This window comes from Eptatretus burgeri, chromosome 11 (genome assembly GCF_056783735.1).
Source record: "Eptatretus burgeri isolate ZD-2024b chromosome 11, Ebu_testis_v1, whole genome shotgun sequence".
In the NCBI taxonomy this organism is placed as follows: Eukaryota; Metazoa; Chordata; class Myxini; order Myxiniformes; family Myxinidae; genus Eptatretus; species Eptatretus burgeri.
Window position 1 is genome coordinate 2140951 of NC_140971.1, and position 15504 is coordinate 2156454.

The 15504-nt window shown below is 45.8% G+C and overlaps 1 protein-coding gene across 2 annotated transcripts in view; it reads right to left on the reverse strand.

The window, feature by feature from the left end:
* The window catches only part of LOC147016293 (uncharacterized), an 80393-nt gene extending 65408 nt beyond the window's left edge, over positions 1–14985 (reverse strand). The window contains exons 1-4 of one of the 2 annotated variants that reach the window (XM_085844888.1): positions 14762–14985; positions 7412–7478; positions 4620–4852; positions 117–368 (exon numbers count right to left, since the gene is read on the reverse strand). In XM_085844888.1, coding sequence (XP_085701014.1) covers positions 117–368; positions 4620–4852; positions 7412–7478; positions 14762–14929 — 720 coding nt within the window. In that variant the 5' untranslated portion in view covers positions 14930–14985. The remainder of the gene's footprint in view (positions 1–116; positions 369–4619; positions 4853–7411; positions 7479–14761) is intronic. The other variant, XM_085844889.1, reaches the window with a different exon arrangement.
* Positions 14986–15504: the final 519 nt, after the last annotated feature.

The window sequence follows — 15504 nt, forward strand, 5'->3', positions numbered from 1 at the left end:
ATCAAGGTGGAACAAAGTTCAACAACAGTAGTTTTCATTTTTTATAAATAATTATGGGAGGGGTCAGTGGAGGAGGGGGGGTGAGATTGTGGAACAGCGAGACAAAATCACAGCACCTGGCAGTAAGTTGGTGTGTTGTCAGCAGGGAAGAGTGAAGTGAGTGCCATGGGGGTGCGAAGGGAGGGTGGGAGAGGGGACAGCAGCAAGCACGAGGAATGCTGGTTCTCCTCAGAAAGAGTCGTCGTGTCGGCCCAAGATATCTGGATCTGTAAACTTCCAGCCACAGACACTGGTGTCTTTTCACCCATGAGAGCAGCATGTGCTCTACTTGCTCCATCCCTCTTCATGAACTCCACAAATCCATAACCCTAGCAGATGGGGGGGGTTAAATCAAACAAAAACAACATGACTTAGCGAGGCAAAAGGCACTCCAAAGGAGTGCATGAGTGAAAATTGGGTGTTAGAGTTAATAAAAACACCCCTTTTAAAGATAATTAACGACCATATTTAATAATTTCCTTTATCAGGCACATCCTTGGACACCTCGTTCTTGATGGGGTCCTTAAGGCACATCCTGGGTTACCTCACTGGGGTCTTAATTCACCATTTTTTTGGCCTGGTCAACAATGCCTCGAGTTGGAACAGGCTGCAATGGTTTAGTCATGATAAAGCACTGAAATTTTTCCGCCCCACTTTCCACAATGTCATCATCCAATGCTTGTTCATCACAGCGACAAATCGCTGGAGACATCACTTTTGCAAGCGCTTTAGTTTTGTAATTAGGAGCTTGGAGTGATTTTATGCATTATATGATGTGATTTTCCACGATCTACTCTCACGGACCAATTTAAGTACATCATCCAAATATAATTTGAGTTTGGAGGATTGGATCACATGAACTAAACTCGAAAACTGCAGTGAAATCTGAAAGTGTAAAGAAATCGGCGATGTTTAGTTTTTTGCGTGTATGTCTCATTATCAATCAACTCGCTATCGCTTGCCAAGGAAGTCGTTCCTGATCAACCATTTAATTGGAGTGCTTGCTCGAGTGCTTAGGCCACTTGGCAATCGCCCTATAGTCGATAGCGGTACAGTTCATGTCCCAATCAGGATGTACATTCGGCAGTTGGTACAAGGTAGAGGTACATATGGGTAGATTTGGATCTGTAAAAGGACTCTCCATGGGTGTGTGAATGCCTGCATGTTTACTCACAGGCGCCGTGATGGAAAAGTTCTCGTGACTGTTTCAAAAGCAATTGGTTATTCTATGACTGGCGTACTTTACAAAGGTTATATGGTTTCTGTTTGTGAGTTTCAAAGCAAAATATATTTGATAACACCCGATTTCTGAGCTGTTTGCCATACTAACGTTTCCTAAATTACAGAGCCAAATTTTTTCCACCCATCACACGCTGCTGTTTACAAAGATTAGGAGTTTCAATAAATCTCCTTGAAAGGTCTACCATTCAATGCTTTTTTATTTTTTTTTAGTATTTGTTTATTGAAATTCCCCTAAAACAAGAGTAAAAGCTACTCAAGGTTTTTGGGTTGTACGCAGTACATGCTGTAGTCGGTAAACACATTGACTCCAATCTGCTGATTCCGACCAAGCACCAACATATTGTGTGTGGTCTGGGTCTCCCTCTCTCTACCCCTACAACCTGTCTGCCCCCAGGGGGTGTTTATATTATGACTGGTAGAAAATGGATTTCAGACATTATTTTGTTTCCATCTTCACTCTTATTCTGTGCAGAATCATTTTGATGAAACGGTATGAATCGTAATTAACGCTCCACCGCACATCTACCTTCCCTCTCACCACCCCTCCTCACTCCTCTTTCCTCTTTCCTCCTCCACCTCGACACTATCTCAGTATTTCTGTCAGCAAAGCGACTGGTAGTATTTGGTGTGTGTGTGTGTTTTTTATATATATATATATATATATATATATATATATATATATATATATATATATATATATATATATATATATATATATATATATCACCCCTTATAAAGGGAAGAGGAGGAGAAGAAGAATGATGTGCCCACTTTCATCATTATTATTATTATTGCCATTACCATAATCATTTCAAGAGTTTGTAATGAATAGACAAGTCTGTGCAGACAAACAGACAGATCCAAATGAAATATCCTCTCCTCTGGAAAGGGGAATGAACTCAAACAAAACATGCAACTATTTTATGGGGGATTTCTGAGGAAGGAAAAATTAGAATTTCAATTTATATGATTGCGAGGGTTTTCCCACCAAACCAAAAGTATGAATTCAAAAACACAAACGAATATTCATGACATTTCTCCCAGCTACATTCACAAATATTCACGACATTTCTCCCTGTTACATTTACAAATACAAATATTCACGACATTTCTCCTTGTTACATTTACAAATTCAAATATTCATGACATTTCTCCGTTACATTCACAAATATAAACATTCACGACATTTCTCCCAGTTACATTTACAAATTCAAATATTCACGACATTTCTCCCTTACATTTACAAATATAAACATTCACGACATTTCTCCCTGTGACATTTACAAATACAAATATTAATGACATTTCGCCCTGTTGCATTCACAAATATAAACATTCATGACATTTCTCTGTTACACTCACAAATACAAATATTCACGACATTTCTCCCCGTTACATTCACAAATACAAATATTCACGACATTTCTCCCCGTTACATTCACAAATACAAATATTCACGACATTTCTCCCCGTTACATTCACAAATACAAATATTCATGACATTTCTCCGTTACACTCACAAATACAAATATTCATGACATTTCTCCCCGTTACATTCACAAAAAAAAACATTTCTCCGTTACACTCACAAATACAAATATTCACAACATTTCTCCCCGTTACATTCACAAAAAAAAAAATTTCTCCGTTACACTCACAAATACAAATATTCACAACATTTCTCCCCGTTACATTCACAAATACAAATATTCATGACATTTCTCCGTTACACTCACAAATACAAATATTCATGACATTTCTCCCCGTTACATTCACAAAAAAAAACATTTCTCCGTTACACTCACAAATACAAATATTCACAACATTTCTCCCCGTTACATTCACAAATACAAATATTCATGACATTTCTCCATTACATTCACAAATACAAACAAAAAAGGATGCTTGGAACTACAAAACTACAATGTAGACATAAACAAAGACATAAGGACATTACCATAAAACAGACTAAAAAGGAAACCATAAAGCTTTTCGAAGTGCTCTCTTCAGATGAAATTCGCACAAAGTGAATGAGGTAAGGAAGAACACCAGTTTAATAGACATCTATCAACAAAGTCAACTCCGATTGGATGTTCTCAACTGATGGTCATCACCTCCCAACGGTCTTGGTGGGAGGAGCCTGTACAGTGTTCATCTCTCCAATATTAGAGGTTGCAGATTGTGAGGCAGAGCACCTAAGGCTGTTAGGCTGTTGCAGAATCCTCTTCATCAATATCTGTGATCGTGAGACGAGTACGTGTTCCTCTTCTTCGTTGCACAAATAAGCAAAGTGAGTGGACAAACTCTTTTTGCTGACATAACATCAGGTCCATGGAATAGATGAATGTCGCTTCTGGTATTCAGAGATGTGTTATACTTCGTCCTCTACTCAATATATTCAATGCATTTTGATGGTGGACGAGTTGGAAAGATGACAAGAACAAGCCGAATACATTTTGGTTCAGGTCCGGATGCAGATCCAGCTGAACAGTGGGATACAAAACAAAACTGTTCAGCCTGGCAGAGGTACGCCCTCTACCGAGTGCAGTCCGAGTTTCTCCGTTTCATTAAGAAATACAAAATATGTGTCATTTCTCCTTGTTACATTCACAAACAAGTACAAACATTCTTGTTACTCTCAAACCTCAGAGACATTTTATGACATTTTGTTGTTGTTGCAATATTGTTACAGTTTTCTGTTAAATTCCTTAAATTTGGAGAAGAGAAACAAATCTTGTTAAATTAAGCACTCCCAATTCCACAGCTGTGCTATTAATAGTTATCATTTGCATGATTACATGGAAATCAACACAGCTAAAGCATACACACATTCACGGAATAGTCTTTGTGAAGTTGATTTAGAGGTTGTTTTTCTTTTAATAACCCCAAAAGAATGACTGGAATCCCTTCCATTTCATCTTAAGGTGAATAAAAAACAATAGATTGGGTCATATTATTATTCTTAAGATCGATCATGAAACTTGAAAGAAAATGCTGTATTTTTGACCATATTTTGTCCCTATTCGGTCTTGCCTCTTACCATCAAAATTATATAAAGCATGCACAGGATCTTCAATGAGCATGAGACAGAAAAACAATCAATGAAAAGGTGTTGAAAAATCGTAAAACGAAAAGAAAATAGAATTCGACACAAATGCATCAACGGATATTCCTCCACCTGCGTTCGAAGTCACGCCACTTACATTTGATTTCAATTGAAAGTCAAAAGAAAAATTAAAGGTCACATGGTAGAGAGTGTGTGATAACTGACAGAAGCACAAACGATCCGAAAACATAACTCCTCCGGCCTTGAGCTGTGGAGTCATAATTATCATCACCTTGCTGTGCCCCGTCTCTGGACTGTAAACGATCCAGCAGCGCTCCAGCCCTCCGTACGGACGCACAAGCTCCTTGAAGCACTTCTGAGAAAGTGACGGAGGGAGACCCGTGATGCACAGGAGAGCATCAGTGGAATGCAGCAAAATCGAAATTTGTTTGCCGCAAAGATTAGCCGATTGAAGGAAAGACAGTGCCTCCTTTGCTTCCTCCCCCGATCCCAAAGTGACAAATGCTGGGAGGAATAGTGAGAAATGAAGAACAGACATTAGCAAAGTTTCCAATAATTGCACTGAAATGCCTCGAATGAGTGGTGACAAACAGATAAGTTGAGACGGTGAAAGGAAAGCGTAGGAGGGTGAAGTATTATTAAAAAGACTTCGTCCACGTAATCATCTAATCTAAAATAATCAGTATTTATAATAAAATGCTAGTGCTTTAAATGACTGTTTATCGCAAAGGCAAAGCCAAGAAAAGATAATTTTGAGACAAGCATTGAAAGAGGCAAATCGATGACACGCAGGAATGATACTGAGTAAGACGAAAGGAGGGAGGAGGGGAGGTTGAAGATTAGTGTGAAGATGAAGAGGAACTAATGGAGGGATAAGAGGAGGAGGGAGAGAGAGGAGGGGGGGAGAAAGGAGGGGGAGAGAGAGGATGGGGGGGAGAGAGAGAGGATGGGGGGGAGAGAGAGGATGGGGGAGAGAGAGAGAGGATGGGGGGGGAGAGAGAGAGAGGATGGGGGGAGAGAGAGAGAGAGGATGGGGGAGAGAGAGAGGATGGGGGGAGGAGAGAGGATGGGGGAGGAGAGAGAGGATGGGGGAGGAGAGAGAGAGGATGGGGGGAGGAGAGAGGATGGGGGGGAGGAGAGAGAGGATGGGGGAGGAGAGAGAGGATGGGGGAGGAGAGAGAGGATGGGGGGAGAGAGAGGATGGGGGGAGAGAGAGGATGGGGGGAGAGAGAGGATGGGGGGGAGAGAGAGGATGGGGAGGGTGAGAGAGGATGGGGGGTGAGAGAGGATGGGGGGTGAGAGAGGATGGGGGTGAGAGAGGATGGGGGGTGAGAGAGGATGGGGGGTGAGAGAGGATGGGGGTGAGAGAGGATGGGGGAGAGAGAGGATGGGGGGAGAGAGAGGATGGGGGGGAGAGAGAGGATGGGGGGAGAGAGAGGATGGGGGGGAGAGAGAGGATGGGGGGGAGAGAGAGAGGATGGGGGGGAGAGAGAGGATGGGGGGGAGAGAGAGAGGATGGGGGGAGAGAGAGGATGGGGGGGAGAGAGAGAGGATGGGGGGGAGAGAGAGGATGGGGGGGAGAGAGAGGATGGGGGGAGAGAGAGGATGGGGGAGAGAGAGGATGGGGGGGAGAGAGAGGATGGGGGTGGGGAGAGAGGATGGGGGGGAGAGAGGATGGGGGGGGGAGAGAGAGAATGGGGGTGGAGAGAGAGGAGATGGGGGGAGAGAGAGGATGGGGGGGAGAGAGAAGATGGGGGGGAGAGAGAGGATGTGGGGGAGAGAGAGGATGGGGGGGAGAGAGAGGATGGGGGGTGAGAGAGAGGATGGGGGGTGAGAGAGAGGATGGGGGGTGAGAGAGAGGATGGGGGGTGAGAGAGAGGATGGGGGGGAGAGAGGATGGGGGGAGAGAGAGGATGGGAGGGGAGAGAGAGGATGGGGGGGGAGAGAGAGGATGGGGGGGAGAGAGAGAAGATGGGGGGGGAGAGAGAGAGGATGGGGGGGAGAGAGAGGATGGGGGGGGAGAGAGAGGATGGGGGGAGAGAGAGGATGGGGGGGGGAGAGAGAGGATGGGGGGAGAGAGGATGGGGGGAGAGAGAGGATGGGGGGGAGAGAGAGGATGGGGGGGAGAGAGGATGGGGGAGAGAGAGGATGGGGGAGAGAGAGGATGGGGGGGGAGAGAGAGGATGGGGGGGGAGAGAGAGGATGGGGGGAGAGAGAGAGGATGGGGGGGAGAGAGAGAGAGGATGGGGGGGAGAGAGAGGATGGGGGGGAGAGAGAGGATGGGGGGGGAGAGAGAGATGGGGGGGAGAGAGAGGATGGGGGGGAGAGAGAGGATGGGGGGGGAGAGAGAGGATGGGGGGAGAGAGAGGATGGGGGGAGAGAGAGGATGGGGGGGAGAGAGAGGATGGGGGGGGAGAGAGAGGATGGGGGGAGAGAGAGAGGATGGGGGGGGAGAGAGAGGATGGGGGGGGAGAGAGAGGATGGGGGGAGAGAGAGGATGGGGGAGAGAGAGGATGGGGGGGAGAGAGAGGATGGGGGGGAGAGAGAGGATGGGGGGAGAGAGAGGATGGGGGGGAGAGAGAGGATGGGGGGGGAGAGAGAGGATGGGGGGAGAGAGAGGATGGGGGGAGAGAGAGGATGGGGGGAGAGAGAGGATGGGGGGGAGAGAGAGGATGGGGGGAGAGAGAGGATGGGGGGAGAGAGAGAGAGGATGGGGGAGAGAGAGGATGGGGGGAGAAGGAGAGGAGGGAAGAGGAGAGGGGGAAGAGAAGAAGAGGGGGAGGAGAAGAAGAGGAGGAGGAGAAGAAGACGGGGAGGAGAAGAAGAGGGGGAGGAGAAGAAGAGGGGGAGGAGAAGAAGAGGGGGAGGAGAAGAAGAGGGGGAGGAGAAAGAGAAAAACATGGAAAGCAAGAGGGCATGACAGAAAATAAGAGAGAGATAGAATAGTGTATTTGAAGACAAATATCTGGACAGAGGTAGACAAAAGCTTGAAGAAAAAGAAGACATGAGAAAGACAAATATACACATAAATATACAAATAAACAGACAGATTTGGTTACATACCAACTCCTTTGTTCCTATTGATGAAGAGGTACCTTATATCAAACCCATCCAGGAGCTCTCTCAGCTCCTAAACCACAGGAGAGATGGAAAGGAGATAGGAAGAAAGAGAGGAAGACGCAAGCAAGTTCGATATAGGAGAGAAGGAAAGCAGGAAGTCAAGAAGATGCCATTTGAGGATTGAGGAATTAATTGTCAGAATGCAGTTGGAGAAGAAAAACAGGAAGAAGATGGTGATTGTTGGTAGGGAAGAATGGGGAAAAAAAATGGGAGAGAAAAATTAATTGAGCAACATAAAAGTATTTTATCTGTCAAAACAAAAACTCATGAAAAAACGTTTTTATCATGTACAAGTCATGTCAAGTGATATTGTATTTATTTCATTTGGTATGTTGATCAGTCATAGCTTTGGGAAGATGACAGCATTGAACAAGATTAATAACCTGCCTTTCACTGTAAACCAATGGCTGGAGTTCAGTCACAAAGAAGTGTAAGTAAGTGAGTAAACAAAGTAGGTATAAAAAGCTTGAGGATTTTTTGACACGCATGATATTTATTCCCAAAAATGTCAGAGAAAGAAAGACTGGTCATTTTAACGAGATGCAAGGAAACGAGTGTACAGGTAAAACTCAAACAACACGTGTGCGAATACAAATGGACTTTGAACATGCTGGCCGAAGCGCTCGGGATATCCTGCCAATGGGGGACAACAAATACATCAAGCGCTTCAACAACTCCGAGGCAACATCGCCCCATGCACCGTGCTGGCTCATGGACGCTGAGAAGCTCTCTCGTTTTGCAGAACAAAGCAGGAGGGCACAATCTCATTGTCCTTGGCCCTTGTCCACTATTTGTACCATCATCATTTCAATTACCGCACTATCTTGGACAGAAGACAGGAATGAACTGAAGGCACGACATGAGTTTACTAATGGTGAGCCGTTTAAGTACATGATATTGGTTCACGAAAAAATAAGTGACCACTATATTCGTTATTGGTGTGTGTGTGTTGGGTAGTCGATCTACCCAACACACACTCAAAAAAAGTCAGAAAAAAAAACAAAAAAAAAATTGAGATTTTTTTTTTTCTACCCTTATTATCAGTATTTCCGTCGATATGTTTGTCTGTCTGTCTGTCCCTCTGTCTGTCTGTTCGGTCCAGTGCTCCATCAATACAATGGCGATTTCGATGAAACTTGGTTGGTAGGTTCATACCATGACATAGTTGTGTGCAAATGAGAACCGTTGCTTTGGACCCATCCGTTGCCAAGCAACGGGACTTTGAAATTTTTGAAAAAAGCATAAAAAAATTAATTTTTTCGAAAAAAAAATAAAATAAAAAAATAATCGGGCCACGAGCAACTGTGGGCAGTACATTCAGCCATATTGTGAAACATTTCCAGCCGGATCCTATGAAAACTGTCGGAGAAGATACACTTTGAATGAACCCTGGTCGAAAACAATGAAAAAACGAAGTTCGTTATATCTCAGAGACTATGAGTCAGATATACATGAAACTGGTATGGGAGGTTCATGGTATGTCCTAGTTACGTGTGAGAAAGAACCGTTGCTATGGACCCCTCCGTTGCCTAGCAACGGCCGAAAAACCTCTAAATGTGGGGGGATTTTAATGAAAAAACAATCTGCAGCATTAACCCTTGAAGCAAGAATCATGAATTTTCTTGTGCTTAATCCTCAGGTCATTCCCCAGAGAACGGGCCCATCGCGTCAGGTTCTATTTGGTAGACGACTACCCATGTCCGCCTACCGGCTTGTCTGTCTGTCTGTCCCGAGCATAGCTCCGTGGGTTTTGATCCGATCCTGATAAAATTTTGGTGGGAGGTTTATATCATGATCTCGTTGTGTTTTCCTGAGAATGGGCGTGGTGCACCCATTATGGGCGGAGCCACGCCCAAAAAACGTGTTTTTAGAGGGTAACCGATTTCAATTTGCATCTTCTCTGTGGGGGTTTGTCGAATCTGACAGGGGTTTCGGTATTTGGTTAGCCCAATGGCACCTGCATAGCCCCACGGAGGTCAATTTTTCATTTTCGTCCCAAGGTCAAGGTCACGAACTGAGAAAATTGTGAATTTTCACATAAAAATGCATCTCCTCTGAGGGGGGTTGTCGAATCTGGCTGGGATTTCGGTATTTGGTTAGCCCAATGGCACCTGCATAGCCCCACGGAGCTCGATTTTTCATTTTCGTCCCAAGGTCAAGGTCACAAGGTCACGAACTTAGAAAATTGCGAATTTTGACAAAAAATCATACGACCGCCAAAACTTTGAGAGCTTGGTTGACAATATTTTTTATGCATAATCTTGAGGTCATTCCCCACCTAAAGTCTTGAAACCATTTTGCTCTATCTCGAACACCTTGCCCATGGCGCCCCCTTCAAGTTTGTTTTTACGCTGATTTCATCAAAGTATGGATAATCCGAGGAGTGCGAAATGCCATATAGCCTATATGACATTATATTGTTCCTGGAATGTTCCAGAGGAAGTTTTGCACCAAAGGTCATAATCCCTTGACCTTTGACCTTTAAAGGCCACAAAGGTCAAATTTTCAAAGTTGTGGGAATCGAACAGGGTTTTCGACCTTCTTCGATGAACTGACTCCAATAAGCTATAGCATGTATCCTGTTCCCTTATTTTAATGTCCACAGCATTGTTTTGTGACCTTTCAAGGTTATGCAAAGGTCAAATTTTGAAAGTTTTTGAACGAAACGGGGTTTTCGACATTTTGCAGCTAATAACCTGTCACTCGTACCACATCATGTTGATAATTTTTATAACTTGGTCAAAAATTATCACATTGTCTCATCCTTGACTTCTGAAACAATCTACATCGTCAAATACCGCTCGTGAACCATCGTGGTCTTCAGACTTGTATTTAACTGCGCTCACAGATACTACAAAAGAAAGCTGCTCTATTCAAGACAATTACATTCGTTTGGACAGAAAATGTTCACCTATTAAGCCACTCCTCCTTGTTGGTCACAATGGCAGAGGCAAAAAGAGTTTTGAAACAAGTGCACATTTGAGGGAGAGAAAGGGGAGGGGAGGGGGAGGGTGAGGAGTTGAAAAACTCCAGAAATTAATTTTTTTATTTCAGGAAAACTTTTCAACTCCCCTCATTTGAACAATTCTATACACTATGGAGAGAAGAGAAGATAAAAGGACATTTCAAAAAGTGTGTTCTACATATACCAATCGACACAAAAAGTTCTTTACCTCGATAAATCCGCACCAGCAGGTGGGTGAACTCCAAACCTGACTTGAATTCAAATCAAAGCAAAAGAAGCAACTCAAAACTCCGAAGATGCTCGGTACACAACACGATAACTTTTACTGGCCGTGATGTACACACTGTGTACTGGATTATATACACCCCCTCAAACCTCTTCCACACTCCTTCCCATTTATAATCTCCTTCAAAAAAGAGAAACATTCACCAAAGTCCCTCCCTCCACAAACTATGCCTACTTGACACACCATTCTATATCCGTAAACAATCAGAAACCTTGTGAAACCGAGCAACCGTTAAACAGAGGTTAACGTCCAACCACATCAAAACAGCCTGTCCCTTCTCTGCCTCCGCCGACGAAGTCGCCTGTGGCATTATGTTTTCAGTCCGTCCGTCCGTCCGTGATAGGTTTTTGTTTCCACGATGACTTCAGAACGGCTGAGGGATCAAAGTCGAACTTGGTACGTGTAATGATGTAAAGAAGAACCCATTCGATTTTGGGGTCAAAAGGTCAAAGGTCATGTTCGGCAAGAATGTTGTTACCGTACGAACTTGTGAACCAGTGATGAGATTTAAACCAAACTTGATGTAAGTGGAGAGTATAATGCAACGATTAACTGATTGGATGGCGGCATCAAGAGGTCAAAGGTCAGAGTTCATGATGTTTTCCATTACCGTGACAACTTAAGATCGGATGAAGGGATCGAAGTCAAACTCGGTAAAAGTATGTATAATGATGCACACAAACCGAGTAGATTATGGGGTCAAGAGGTCAAAGGTCAGAGGTCGTGTCAGGTTAAAAATGTGATATTTGAGAACAGCTAAAAGGATTTAAATCAGACTTGCTGCAAGTACGTATCATGATGTAATAATGCGGGTGGAGACGTACCTGTCAGCATCGCGAGGTCGAAGAGTGCCGTTCTAGTTACTCTAAAACTCCACTTTGAGCACAAAGAGTACCCGGTCATGACATGACAAACAACTCACTCCACATTGAACCATAGATCTACAAGCGTACCATACACCACCGAACAAACACATGTGAAGAACACGTTACACAAACCATCATCTACAGGAGCTTGAAACATGGACTTGCGTTGCACACAGACTGCACAAGCCTCACTGGTATGCGAGACGTATACTCATAAGCAACGTTAAAAGCTTGTCTGCATTATCCAAATGTATCCATACTCGCAAACTTTCCTTTGGCAAAATATCGAACACGCTTCTTCCAAACACAACCACACAAACCAGTCCTCTTCCCTTCTCAGAATTTGTTCCAATGACAAGGAACAGGAAAGTTGCATGTTGTAGCAATGGTAGTAGTAGTCGTAGTAGTAGTAGTATAACTCGAACTGCCGCTAATAACTGTGAGCAGTTCTGCCGGGTACCGAACGGCACCCATTCTCATGACAATGCCATCCCACACCGCCAGTTGCAATGACGATGCCATCCCTTTTCAGCATTTTCAATGAAACGATATTTATCTCATGGCGAGTCAATCCCAAGAACTGCCACTTGCAACTATGGACAATGCTTCCAATGTGGCACTGACAAAACTACAAGCCACAAGGAATAAAGTTGGATAGGTATGACATCATAGTTCACATGGTTTGGGAGTCATATTGGATTGAAGGAAAACATTTTAAAACATTTTTCTCCGAAACCACTTAACCAAAGATGTTGTAGTTATCAAAATTTATCCCCGTGAGAACTCAATGATATAGCAAAAGTTTCGCATCGATTAGTTTGGCGGTTTGACGGAAGTAGGCTCCGTTGGTATCGATATACTGGTGGGCTCACACCTGTGTAAATAAATAAATATTTATATAGAGGTTACAAAAATACACAATGGTCCAATGGTCCATTACGTAACGACACTGTATCTGATGTACACATCATTGACAGCAATTTGTTTATAGTCGTCCATCGTTTTCCCCTTTTATAAGAACGGATATTTTACTTCCAACTTCAACTTGGAATAAAAATGATTTTGTTTCAAGGGAAGATCAGTACTGGTAATTGGCACAGGACAGGGTCCATCACCATCGCAAATCACCACGTTGGTATGACAACACAAGGACACGACATGTGCAAACAACGCGTGTAAACATTGCGACGCGACACGATGTGTAAACATCACGACACGACACGTGTAAACATCATCGCGACGCGTGGTAAACATCGAGACGCATGTAAACATCGCGGTGCAGCGCGTGGTAAACATCGCGACGCGTGGTAAACATCGCGACGCGTGGTAAACATCGCGACACTTGTAAACATCGCGGTGCAGCGCGTGGTAAAGATCGCAGCGCGTGAAACATCGCGACGCGTGGTAAACATCGCGATACGTGTAAACATCACGACACTTGTAAACATCGCGGTGCAGCGCGTGGTAAAGATCGCAGTGCGTGAAACATCGCGACGCGTGGTAAACATCGCGATACGTGTAAACATCGCGACACGACACGACGACACGTGTAAACATCCTTTCCGGACACAGTTTCTCGACTCGGATGTAAACGAGGTGCAGACAGTGTGGTCCCTCAGAGGGGCCTCTGAGAGTCATGACGGATACAAACACAAGGGACGCGTGGTGAACGTCGCGGCGCGTGGCGTGGCGAACGTCGCGTGGCGCGGCGAACGTCGCGGCGCGTGGCGTGGCGAACGTCGCGTGGCGCGGCGAACGTCGCGGCGCGTGGCGCGGCGAACGTCGCGGAGCGTGGCGCGGCGAACGTCGCGGCGCGTGGCGCGGCGAACGTCGCGACGCGTGGCGCGGCGAACGTCGCGACGCGTGGCGCGGCGAACGTCGCGGCGAACGTCGCGACGCGTGGCGCGGCGAACGTCGCGACGCGTGGCGCGGCGAACGTCGCGACGCGTGGCGCGGCGAACGTCGCGACGCGTGGCGCGGCGAACGTCGCGACGCGCGGCGCGGCGAACGTCGCGACGCGCGGCGCGGCGAACGTCGCGCGGTGTGGTAAGCATCGCGCGGTGTGGTAAGCATCGCGCGGTGTGGTAAGCATCGCGCGGTGTGGTAAGCATCGCGCGGTGTGGTAAGCATCGCGCGGTGTGGTAAGCATCGCGCGGTGTGGTAAGCATCGCGCGGTGTGGTAAGCATCGCGCGGTGTGGTAAACATCGCGCGGTGTGGTAAACATCGCGCGGTGTGGTAAACATCGCGAGTGTGGTAAACATCGCGCGGTGTGGTAAACATCGCGCGGTGTGGTAAACATCGCGCGGTGTGGTAAACATCGCGCGGTGTGGTAAACATCGCGCGGTGTGGTAAACATCGCGCGGTGTGGTAAACATCGCGTGGTGTGGTAAACATCACGTGGTGTGGTAAACATCACGTGGTGTGGTAAACATCACGTGGTGTGGTAAACATCACGCGGTGTGGTAAACATCACGTGGTGTGGTAAACATCACGCGGTGTGGTAAACATCACGTGGTGTGGTAAACATCGCGCGGTGTGGTAAACATCGCGCGGTGTGGTAAACATCACGCGGTGTGGTAAACATCACGTGGTGTGGTAAACATCCTTTCCAGACAGTTTCTCGACTCGGATCGAAACGAGGTGCAGAGCGTGCGGTCCCTCAGAGGGGTCTGTGCGAGTCATGACGGACACAAACACAACAAGGGAACCAAGACCGTCCAAAGGGAACCAAGACCGTCCAAAGGGAGGTGTAAACGAGGTGTTGGCCCGAAATCCCACCGACTAACGGGTTCCACCTTTGTGACCGATCCACAGGGGAACTGCAAGGGTCCTCGGTAAATGGCACACCTCCACCAGGTAACACCTGATCCATGAGAACATCCCGGGTGCTCCGCGTGTTTGAAACATCATGGTTTCCAGTACTAGACCGTTCCTGTCCCGATCTCTCAACGGTGAAGAATCATTTAAAAAATTAAATAATTCTCTCATCCAGATTCGGATCTTCACCGAAATCGACTCGATTCTTCCTCGTCCCACTCCCAACCTGTCCACCAAGTTTCATCCGAATCCGTGTGCACACAGACAAACAAACAAACAAACAAACGTGTAAACATCACCTCCTTCACCCTCGGTGATGGCGGAAACAAACCGAACACGAACGCACGAACGCACACACCTCTTCCTTCACGTCGGGATCCACGTTTTTCAGAATCAATTTCCGCCTGTTTTGCATCTCTCTCAAACTCTCGTCAACACGCTCAGACACCTCGGCCGAATGGAGCGCCTGCTTGGAGTGCATCCCACTGGCCGAACACAAAGACGAGCCCCGAGCGACCGAACTCATGACAAGGCGGGCAATGGCGAACAGGAAATGACGTCATGATTCGGGGGGGGGGAGAGGGTTTCTCTATAATATTTTTCCACAGCATTCTTTTTGGATTTGTCTCTTGGAACATTCAAATGTTTACATAATATATTCCTCAATGTAATCACTCGCGAAAAACTACACAAGGAACGATTAACTACGACTTGAAAGCAAATAAGAGCTCAAAAGGAATCACTGAGAGAAAACTAAAATAACTTGACGTACACCGTGTGTATACACCGCCTCAAATGCTGACATGCGCCACGTTCGATTCGGCCATTTGTCTCGTTCACAATTTCATTTAATTTATTCTTTCACACGGACATCAAGACGGACGTTGTTCCCTTGCGAGATTTGCTCGAAGGTGAACCGCATGACCACCGAGTGGTTCTCCTGAGTGTTCAATGAATCATTCATACGATTGATTGGTTGTTTTACCAATGACGTCATCATCATACGTGGAGCAACAAAAGAAGCAAGAAATGCCGGATCACCAATGGACCAATTCAGCGTCGTGTCCATGAAGTAATATTGTTGTGGGCTGGTGGTCCGTG